The sequence below is a fragment of the Lucilia cuprina genome, chromosome 6 (genome assembly GCF_022045245.1).
Source record: "Lucilia cuprina isolate Lc7/37 chromosome 6, ASM2204524v1, whole genome shotgun sequence".
Lineage (NCBI taxonomy): Eukaryota > Metazoa > Arthropoda > Insecta > Diptera > Calliphoridae > Lucilia > Lucilia cuprina.
In genome coordinates this window covers 3,472,063-3,484,318 of record NC_060954.1, presented here as the reverse complement: position 1 = coordinate 3,484,318, position 12,256 = coordinate 3,472,063, and the positions used below count along the sequence as shown (strand labels likewise).

Sequence of the window (12,256 nt, the reverse complement as noted above, 5' to 3'; positions counted from 1 at the left end):
AGAACTGAACTAGAACTGAACTAGAACTGAACTAGAACTGAACTAGAACTGAACTAGAACTGAACTAGAACTGAACTAGAACTGAACTAGAACTGATGTAGAACTGAAAAAGAACTAGAACTGAATTAGAACTGAAGTAGATCAAAACTAGAATTGATTTCAAACTGAACTATATCTAAACTAGAACTGAACTACACATGTAATACATACCTATAAATTAACTATAAAATAATCTTAAATACTCTTAAATATCAAAATCGTTTGTCTAAATAGAAGTAGTTTTACGTGAGATTAACAAAATTAGCTCAATATTTTCTCTTTAATAACAAACATACATAAAAAATACTATTAAGAAGGTCCCTTTAGTTTGTCTACATTTACTTACATATACATATGCACAGATGGACATGCTGTGTAAACCAGTCATGGTGATTCTTTTAAATAATACATACTGGGCAATGTGATTTCAAAAAAGTTTTTTCCTATAGTTGTAAGCTGCTTCACACACTCAAGTATGTATGTATATGGACATAGTTTTTGTCCCATTACTGTTCTACTTATGCTTAAACTCTGAAAATATATTGTGTATTATCTTTGGACTGCTTCTATACCCTGCTCATCTAGTTGATGAAATTGTTCATTAATCAAATTTATTTTTGTCATTTAATCTTATAAATACTACACAACATTCTTATGAAGTTAAATAAGGTGGAAAGTTTTCATTGTATAGAAATGAAAGAGAAACACAAATAAATGAAACCAACTAAATGTTTGACATAATCATATAAATATTATTTAAAAAAAGACTAGTTTTTTTTTTAAACTAAAGTTGGTCTCCTTTTTTTTATTTAGTTATCTAGATCATTTAAATTCAAATATACCTGCAGACACTTCAACAAAACAATTTCTTTCAGGCTAAGCTGTCATTTATTTAAATGAGATCTATGTTTAAGCATTCTTGACAAGTGTCTACCATTGTCCCTACCTTTCTATATGCCATCAACATCTTTTCAAATACTTGGCAATAATAGTGTCTATAAAAGCAGCAGTAGAACTTGTCTACTAAAAATTTATATTTTCTATATATTTTTTCTCTTATTTTGCCTCCCAACAATATGCTGCTTGCCAGCACCTTCGTGTCAATTTTTTTTTAAAATTATTCTTATAATTAATATACATTTTAAGAAAATGCTATTGCCACCTACCTCTGGCTCATTGCCATCCGACACCAAGTTACGTGCACTCCAGCCATCCGAGCCAATCCATGAAAAGGCGCCAGTGGCATTATTACGTCTCACGGCACGCATTACTTCACGTACTTCCTGATCGGAACCAAATATTATGGCACCTGTTAAAAAGGTGAGAAACGTACAATAAGAAAATAAATAAAATAAAGAAAAATATATTTATTTAAATAGCGACAAAATGTGAAAAAACAGCAACAATAATGATAATAAAATATTCACAACTTATAAAATATGCCGTAACTGGCAAGAATGAAAAATAATATAAAACCGGAAGTTAAGTATTTAACAGTGTTTAGTTGCTTCTCCTCCTCACGCTCTATTAAATATTAAATATTTTGTAATTTAGCAGATAATTAATAATTTGTCTAAAGTGCTTCTTTGCTATTTAATAAAACAATTTTCATTTGTGAAATTTGGATAGAAATTAGGTTTTTTAGAAAAATTATTATTCTAATGAAATATTTATGAAAAATTTCTAGTGAATTAATGGATTTTTACTGAAAATTTTGATTTCAAGATCGTTTTATAGTCAACTTCCTGCAGCAAGCTGTTTACTTGATGATTCAATTTTTATAGAAATATTCTAAAGAACACTTTTCCTTTGGCGACACATTTTTCTAAGGACTTAATATTATAGCAACCTATTAATTTTCAAATGAAAACTTTTCACTGATCATTATGCTATCAATTTGCTTATGAATGCTGGTAACTTGACGATTGGTTAATCCCTTGACTAAAAATTCCGTATGAGAAGCTAATAAAATTGATCTCAATGAAATCTTCTTTCCAAATCAAACTTTAACTTGACGATTAATTTTCCAGAAAGAAGCGATCATGCAGTAATCAACACGATGACTATACGATCAATTTCCTTAAGAAAACCGATAACCGATAGAACTAATCAGATTGATCTCAAGGCGATCATCTATTTTCTAAATCAAACTCGTCACGATCAATTTTCCAAAAAGAAGCGATCACTAGGCGTTAAATGTTGTAAAGAAATCTGATCAGGCACAATCAACACGATCACTATACGATTAATTTCCTTAAGAAACCCGATAACTTAACGGTCAATTGATCCATCGATCGAGAATTTATTTAAGAAAAACGATCTGAAAACTGATCTTAAAGCTTTAAAAAGCTAATGACTTAGCATAAACTTTCTGTTCTCTCCTTGATCAGATTTCTTTAAAATATTGATCGTTTCAATTTTGGTCGACGATCAAAATTGAAACGATCAATATTTTAAAGAAATCTGATCAAGGAAAGAACAATATTCAAGAGAATTTCGATCGCTTGTCAATAGAAAAGAATACTGCGATTACTTAGTAATCAATTTTTTTTTAAGAAAACTGATCAATTGATGTCCCGACCAACAATTTTTTAAATAAAATTAATCAGTCATCAGTTTTGTATAGAGTTTTAAAATTTTAAGAAAAACATGATCATTTTTCCAAAGAAAACCAACGATCGTTTAGCGATCAATTTAAAAAAAAAACTTTATACTTAAAACTTGTATTTTGCGATAAAGTTATACGAAGATCAAACCGATCATTGGATATGATCACTGAGAATTATTTTCTAGAGAATACAGATCGTATAGCGATTAAACAATGATTAATTTTCGAAAAAGTACTGATCATTGAGTATGATCACTGAGGTTTATTTTCTAAGGTTAGCTGATCGTATAACGATCAAATTTTTAAAGAAATTTTTTAACATAAAAATTTTATTTTGTCATAAATTGTCTGAAGAACACTTGTCAACATGACGATCAATATTAAAAAAAAAAAATAAAAATAATAATAAACGATCATTAAGTTGACAATATTTGAAATAAATCTGAACTATATTCAAAAGAAACCCGATCACTCGGCGGTATATTTTTTAGCAAATTGATCACTTTAAAAAGAATACCAATCACACGAAAAGTTATTTCAAGAGAACTGATCACTTGACGATCAGTTGATCCTACGAGCAACAGTTTACAAGATTAATGCATTTAAAAAGCCGATTAGTGTTTAGTTTTCTAAAGAAATTAAAAATAAAATATGATCACTAAAGAATCTTATAGTTGTATATTTTCTAAAGAAAAACAGTCGCCAAATAAAATAAAACGAGAAGATCTCTGGACAATCAATTGTGTAGGGTAATCCGATCCCGATGCGATCGGACGATCTATATTTCGATGATTAATGCAATTACAATGAAGTAGTTGATGGGAAAAGTATAAAATGAACTTAATCTTTTCTCCCTAATTTGTACTGGTTTTCCCTTTTATTTTGAAAAATTACTCTTCTAATCTTTTAATCTTTAATTATATTTAAGCATTCTTTTTCATGTATAAAATGAAAATTGTAAATAAATAACAAGCTTATTTGCTTATTTTTCTTTAATTTATTTAACGAAGCAAAAACAAAAAACTTCGACCAAATGTTATTTAATATTTGATGGATTAAACCCCTAAATGTAGTATTTAATTAACCAATTAAACGTGAGTCATAAATTAACTAGCAAAAAAAAGAAAAAACCGCAAAAGCAAATAATAAGATAAAGGCTGAAGAGAAAAGAATCGACAACATATTGACCAAGATGTTAAAGGTAATCAATCAAAATAATTAAAATTAGATACAAAAAAAGATAAAAGAAAATAATATGTTTTCTTTTTTATTCGTTTAAAGAAACTTAATTATTGTAAAAGTAATTAATGAAATGAGAAAAAGAAAAACGAAAATAATAAAAACGAAAAGAAACTGAAATTAAACAGAGTAACATAACGTGATTGAACAATTTAAACAATTAATATCAATCATACGTAACGGTTAGCAATAATAAAAATAATTAATATTAATCATACGTTTAGGTGGGTTAAAATATATTTTAGGGATATAAAAAGGTGTTAAGAAAAGCTATGACATTTTTCTTTGATGAAATATTTAAGTTGTTTTATTTTTTGAAATTTTCTAAATTCCTTATTACTTTGGTCACGTAAAAGTCTATAAGGTTTTTGCTAAAAAACATCTATTAAACCATTAAATTCAATTTAAAAGATCATTTTGTTAACGTAAAGGTAATAAATAAACTTACAGCCAAATAAGCAACACCTGTGGTTTTCTGTTACAAATGTTTTCAAACCTTCAAAAGCTTTGCAAAAAATAGTCATTAGAAAAAAATCCTTTTCGGCATTTTTTTTGTCTGCTATACATGTTACCTATTTTATTACATTTTTGCAACAATAGAATATAAATGATGATTTCAAAATAAAATATAAATGAGAAAAATGAAATCAAAATGAGGAAAAAAAGATAAAATAAAAATGTTTTCGATTAACATAAATGGCTAATAAAAATTGATTGATTTTCTACAACATTTACTTATGATGAAATAAATATAACAGATTTTGTTTGTTTTTTTTTGTTTTCCTTTAAAATTTGATTTAATTTTAAAATTTTTAAAAAAATCCTTTTTTTTCTCACACAAAATCTATTAATCATTAAAGCTCAATAGAAACTCTTAAAATTTTTTAACCATTTTTCAATGTCACCATTAAAATGGTACAAAGACAATGGTTTTGGGTAAAAAAACTGTTTGCTTTTGCTAGAACAAGATGTTATATGTCAAGATTTTTGCATAAAGGATATGATTACCTAAACGACTTTTTTAGAAATCGCTAGGAGGGAGCATAAAAAAATATGCTTTTTGGCTTAACTTTCATTAATCCAGAATAGATTATAGAATAGACAATAATCTGGACTATAGAATAGACTATAGTCTAGACTACAGAATAAACTGTAGTCTGGACTATAAAATAGACTATAAACTGGACATTAGAATAGGCTATAGTCTGGACTATAGAATAGACTATAGTCTGGACTATAGAATAGACTATAGTCTGGACTATAGAATAGACTATATTCTGGACTATAGAATAGACTATAGTCTAGACTACAGAATAAACTATAGTCTGTACAATAGAATAGACTATAGTCTGGACTATAGAATAGACTATAGTCTGGACTATAGAATAGACTATAGTCTGGACTATAGAATAGACTATAGTCTGTATTATAGAATAGACTATAGTCTGTACTATAGAATAGACTATAGTCTGTACTATAGAATAGACTATAGTCTGTACTATAGAATAGACTATAGTCTGTACTATAGAATAGACTATAGTCTGGACTATAGAATAGACTATAGTCTGGACTATAGAATAGACTATAGTCTGGACTATAGAATAGACTATAGTTTGGACTATAGAATAGACTATAGTCTGGACTATAGAATAGACTATAGTCTGGACTATAGAATAGACTATAGTATAGACTATAGAATAGACTATAGTATAGACTATAGAATAGACTATAGTCTAGACTATAGAATAGACTATAGTCTAGACTATAGAATAGACTATAGTCTAGACTATAGAATAGACTATAGTCTAGACTATAGAATAGACTATAGTCTAGACTATAGAATAGACTATAGTCTAGACTATAGAATAGACTATAGTCTAGACTATAGAATAGACTATAGTCTAGACTATAGAATAGACTATAGTCTAGACTATAGAATAGACTATAGTCTAGACTATAGAATAGACTATAGTCTAGACTATAGAATAGACTATAGTCTAGTACTATAGAATAGACTATAGTCTTAGACTATAGAATAGACTATAGTATCTAGACTATAGAAATAGACAATATAGTCTAGACTATAGAATAGACTATAGTCTAGACTATAGAATAGACTATAGTCTAGACTATAGAATAGACTATAGTCTAGACTATAGAATAGACTATAGTCTAGACTATAGAATAGACTATAGTCTAGACTATAGAATAGACTATAGTCTAGACTATAGAATAGACTATAGTCTAGACTATAGAATAGACTATAGTCTATAGACTATAGAATAGACTATAGTCTAGACTATAGAATAGACTATAGTCTAGACTAAGAATAGACTATATTGACTAGACTATAGAATAGACTATAGTAATAGACTATAGTCTAGACTATAGAATAGACTATAGTCTAGACTATAGAATAGACTATAGTCTAGACTATAGAATAGACTATAGAATAGACTATAGTCTAGACTATAGAATAGACTATAGTCTAGACTATAGAATAGACTATAGTCTATACTATAGAATTAGACTATAGTATCTAGACTATAGATAGACTATAAGTCTAGACTATAGAATAGACTATAGTCTAGACTATAGAATAGACTATAGTCCTAGACTATAGAATAGACTATAGTCTAGACTATAGAATAGACTATAGTCTAGACTATAGAATAGACTATAGTCTAGACTATAGAATAGACTATAGTCTAGACTATAGAATAGACTATAGTCTAGACTATAGAATAGACTATAGTCTAGACTATAGAATAGACTATAGTCTAGACTATAGAATAGACTATAGTCTAGACTATAGAATAGACTATAGTCTAGACTATAGAATAGACTATAGTCTAGACTATAGAATAGACTATAGTCTAGACTATAGAATAGACTATAGTCTAGACTATAGGAATAGACTATAGTCTAGACTATAGAATAGACTATAGTCTAGACTATAGAATAGACTATAGTCTAGACTATAGAATAGACTATAGTCTAGACTATAGAATAGACTATAGTCTAGACTATAGAATAGACTATAGTCTAGACTATAGAATAGACTATAGTCTAGACTATAGAATAGACTATAGTCTAGACTATAGAATAGACTATAGTCTAGACTATAGAATAGACTATAGTCTAGACTATAGAATAGACTATAGTCTAGACTATAGAATAGACTATAGTCTAGACTATAGAATAGACTATAGTCTAGACTATAGAATAGACTATAGAATAGACTATAGTCTAGACTATAGAACAGACTATAGTCTGGACTATAGAATAGACTGTAGTTTGGACTATAGAATAGACTAAAGTCAGGACTTTAGAATAGACTAATGTCAGGGCTATAGAATAGACTATAGTCTGAACTATAGAAAAGACTAAAGTCTAAACTATAGAATAGACTATAGTCTGGCCTTTAGAATAGATCACATACAAAACTTTACACATAAAGCATGAAATAAAAAAGAATTATTGTAAAATGTAGAGTCTTCAATATTCGATACTGCTGAAAGTAGTAAAAATGCTTTTTCCCCCTTGTACATTATACAGAAAAGGGAAAAAAGTGTGTTGAAAGCTTTTATTTCTTTTACAGTTTTTTTTACTTAAAAGCAAAACGATTTTTTAACATCAATTCAAATGTTGGTAAAAAATTAATGAGTAGAATTTTTCAAACGATGTTAGTTGCAGTGAGTGAGTGGTTTTGCCAATTTTTTTCTTTCTAACATTGAAGTGATTTTTATTAGAGAGCATTTTAAGTTTTTCATATTTTTTCAGGGTGAAGTGAAAATGTAGCAAAATTAAAGTATTTATGTGAATAAAGTTAAAAAAGTAAAATTCAAGTGCAATAGTATTAAGAAACACTTGACTTTGTAATGAACAAATGAGGGAAATTAAACGAAATTTTTTTCTGAAACATTTTTGTTTTTTTAATAAATTTTTTGGTTTATATATTATTTATAAAAACTCAATTGTTTTTGCAATAATTAATTTATTTTTTTGTCTTTGGCACTTCATCAAAATGTCAATTATTTTGTTACCCTTAATAATTTTATTATATATTTTCTATCTGTCTGTATGTTGTCTTTAGAAACATGTGACAACTTTCTTCTAAACAGTTGTTAAAAAATTCCCTTTTTAACAAAAATTACTTAACAAATTCCAGCGAACACTACTTCCCTTTTAGAACAGTAATGAATACTAAATAAAAATTCACTCTATATGTTGTAATAAAAGTTTGGAGGTCATGTTTGTAATTCAAACCATAAAAAAATAGTTTGCAAAAAAAAAAAAAAAAAAAAAAAAAAAAACAATAAAAATATTACTTAAAATTCATACAACTGCAAATAATGAAAGAAAAAATATATATAATAGAAAAACTCATTGTGTATGCTGGTCATTGTTTTTAATATTTTACAAAAGCAAATACAAAAAAAAAACACACACACAAATACACTTGTATTTTGGTCACATTTAAGAATCCTTTGAAAATTGAAGAATATTATTCTTTTCCTTAATGTATGTGTTTGTCTTGCAGTGGTATTGACTATTACGTTTTCCTTTTACGAGCTACAAATTTTCACTTTTACCATCGTTGGGCACTTGAACTTTCAATATTCTTTAAAAGAAAACAAAACCCAAGAGCACAAAAGCCATAATGACATTGTCTTAAAAAAAATCATCTGTTATTGACATTTCTTAGCTTTAATAGTATTATTTTGTTGTTAGTATTGTAATCTTTATACCTTTTATCGACTTTAGTTCTATAGTTGTTTGCTTCATTTTCATTTTTGCTTTTGAAATGAAAATTCATTATTTCTCTACTTTTCTTAGATTATAGGCTTTTTTGCTATGTAAGCACTAATATGTATTAATTTGGGGTAAACAGTTTAATTTGGGAGAGAGAACTAAAAAAACTGTTTATAAAATTTAAAAAAATTGATAATCAGAAACTTGATTGCAGTCTAAAGTCAAGTATAGTCTATAGAATAAATTATAGTCAAGACTATAGTATAGGCTATAGCCAAGACTATAGTATGAGTTAAAGTGAAGACTTTAGTTTAAACTTATGTTTATTTACTCTAGTTTATCATGACTGTAGTCCGCACTATATCAAGACTATACTTAGTTTATTGTCTGTACTCTAGTCTAGCATATTGTTCGCTCTATAGTTTCGACAGTATAATGTACTATAGCCTTGACTATGGTCTGTATTATAGTAAAGTCTGATCTATAGTCTGCACTGTAGTCTTGGCTATAGTCTGTACTATAATTTTGACTATGTTCTGTACTAAAGTCTTGACTATAGTCTATACTAAAGTCTTGCTATAGTCTGTACTAAAGTCTTGACTATAGTCTGAACTAAAGACCTGACTAAAGTTAGTACTATAGTCTTGAATATAGTCTGTAATATAGTTTTGACTATAGTCTTGACTACAGTTTGTACTATAGTGTTGACTATATTCTGTACTATAGTATTGACTATAGCCTTGACTATAGTCTTGACTATAGTCTTGACTATAGTCTTGACTATAGTCTTGACTATAGCCTTGCTATAGTCTTGACTGTAGTCTTGAGTATAGTCTTGACTATAGTCTTGACTGTAGTCTTGACTGTAGTCTTGACTATAGTCTTGACTGTAGTCTTGACTGTTGTCTTGACTGTTGTCTTGACTATATTCTTGACTGCAGCCTTGACTGTAGTCTTGACTATAGTCTTGACTGTAGTCTTGACTATAGTCTTGACTGTAGTCTTGACTATAGTCTTGACTGTAGTCTTGACTATATTCATAGCTATAGTCTGTACTAAAGTCTTGACTATAGTCTGAACTAAAGACCTGACTATAGTCTGTATTATAGTCTTGAATATAGTCTGTAATATAGTTTTGCTTACTGGAGTAAAATAGTGTTCCTGTCCACCAATAGGTTGGTCGCTATTTTCTCCCCCTTTATTGCACTCCTTCTTGTGATTGTTGCTTGTAGCATTATCTGTTACCTTAGCCAAGCTTACCGGGGTAACATTACAGGCGCTGGATTTCGACGACTGGTAGCCTGCTCGCGCACTACCCAAAGCCGCCGGTACTGGGGTCATTACTCCCTGCAGCGTAATTGAATTTTCCTTATTTAACTTTTCCATGTTGTTTTGTTATTTCGGGATCCTACCCGTAGCGTTTTTGACCTAACCGCCAGGATAATGATTTGCAGCCGCCCCTTACTTGGGGAACAGACGCTGACCAGAGAGCCGTTCAATATGAAACAGACGCTTCTGGGTTTAAATATGACTAGAAGGACCACGAAGACGTCACGCTTTTAATTACACCTCTCTAGAGGGTACCTCTTGTGGGGGATGCTTACTTACTGGCGGCATCTGATCGCCATGTCACAGAATCGTCATTAGGCTCATATAACCTTTTTCTAGCACGCCCTCGAAATCTGTACTATAATCTGTACTGTAGTCTGGACAATAATTTGTACTATAGTCTTGACAATAGTCTGTACTATAGTTTTGGCTATAGTCTTGACTGTAGTCTGTACTATAGTCTTGACTATAGCCGGTACTATAGTCTGTATTGTAGTCTTGACAATAATCTGTACTATAGTCTCGACAATAGTCTGTACTATAGTCTTGACTATAGTCTGTGTAATAGTCTTCAATATATTTTGTATTATAGTTTTAAAGATAGCCTGTACTAAAGTTTTAACTATAGTCTTCATAATAGTCTTGACTGTAGTCTTGACTATAGCCTTGACTATAGTCTTCACTAAAGTCATACCAATAGGCTTGACTATAGTCTTATAATAAAACCCTTGACCAAATGATATTCATCACAATACTATAAAGAAATTATTCGCCTTAATATATGAACACCATGACGTATAAGTATTGTTAAATATTTATTATATGTTGCTGTTATTTTTGTATTCTTAAAAAAAAAACAAGAAAAATTATTTGCATTTTCAACTTACCACGTGCTCGTGGTTTGGTCAGTAGCTTTTGAACAATACTATCGTATGCAATTTCGTCGGCCACACCAGAATCCTTAACTAGTTTCTCTTTAACAGCAATGCAAATGTTATGACGGGCCAGCAATTCTTCCAATTCCTCGAAAGCCTGCAAGAAGAGGAAAAGAAAGGTAATTGAAAAAAATTAAAATTTATACAAAAAGTAATAATTTAAAAATGTATTACAATTTTTTTTAAATTCTTACCTTTATGCCATAATTACTTTCTTCGTATATAATGGATACATAACTCCAACCCATGCGCTTAACAATTTCCACCATGGCCTTAACTTGATAGTGATCCGAGGGTATAGTTCGTGAGAAATATTCAAAACGTTGTTTATTGCTTAGCTCAGGACTGGTGGAGAAAAAGGAGACCTGAAAAAATTACAATAAAATTTGGAACATTTTTTTATTTTAAATATTTCATTAAATTTAAGTTTTTATTTGTTTTGTTTTTGTTGTTCTAATTTTGTTATCTTTCGGTGAAAGTTGTTTTTTATGTTAATTCTATTTTTACAACTAACACCTGCAGCTAAATGCAAACTTTTCTTTTCATACTTGTCGTTGTTGTTGTTAAGACATAAAGCAAAATCAGTTTTATTAAAAGTTGTTCTTTTTGCGGTTATAAACCCAACACAGTGGTTTAAAATTTTAAATAAGTTTATAGTTATAAAACGGAAATAAACAAAACATACTTTTTGTTCTTTAGAAAAGCATAGCTTTTTTTTTGGTCTACAGACAGAAAACATTTAAAAACAGTGGGATATAAATATAAAAACGTATTTTACTATTAAATGCCAGAAGCTTTATAAATTTTTGAAATATTTTTCATAAATATAAATTTAAAAATATTAATTTTTACCTTTTCATAGTTTTTCTGCATTCGTTTCTTTAATAAATGCGAAAAATTTCATTACTTGTTTGTTGTGGCATTTTAAATTCATGAAATGTCATGCTAGTTGGTTTTCTTGTCACGTTTTACATTTCAGTTTCTTTTCACAAATTTTGCAATTCCTTTACAATTAAAAGCAGTTTTACCTGCATTTGATTTTCAGCAAAAAGAAAATTTTTAAAAAATGGGGATAAAGGTACAGGTAGACTAAAGAAGATGAAGGATGCCCTACAAATATAGTCTAATCTATAGTCTACAGTCTAGTATATAGTATATGTCTATAGTCTAGTCTACAAATATAGTCTAGTCAATAGTCTAGTATATAGTCTAGTCTATAGTCTAGTCTATAGTCTAGTCTAATGTCTAGTCTATTGTCTAGTCTATAGCCTAGTCTATAGTCTAGTCTATAGTCTAGTCTATAGTCTAGTCTATAGTCTAGTCTATAGTCTAGTCTATAGTCTAGTCTATA

The 12,256-nt window shown here is 28.9% G+C and overlaps 1 protein-coding gene across 1 annotated transcript in view; it reads right to left on the bottom strand.

Annotated features, from left to right (window-relative positions):
• LOC111688521 (kinesin-related protein 12-like) overlaps positions 1–12,256 on the bottom strand; it is a 110,867-nt gene that overhangs the window by 5,450 nt on the left and 93,161 nt on the right. Inside the window, exons 3-5 of the mRNA XM_046955722.1 lie at positions 11,100–11,270; positions 10,858–11,002; positions 1,206–1,348 (exon numbers count right to left, since the gene is read on the bottom strand). Of these exons, the coding sequence (XP_046811678.1) occupies positions 1,206–1,348; positions 10,858–11,002; positions 11,100–11,270 (459 nt within the window). The remainder of the gene's footprint in view (positions 1–1,205; positions 1,349–10,857; positions 11,003–11,099; positions 11,271–12,256) is intronic.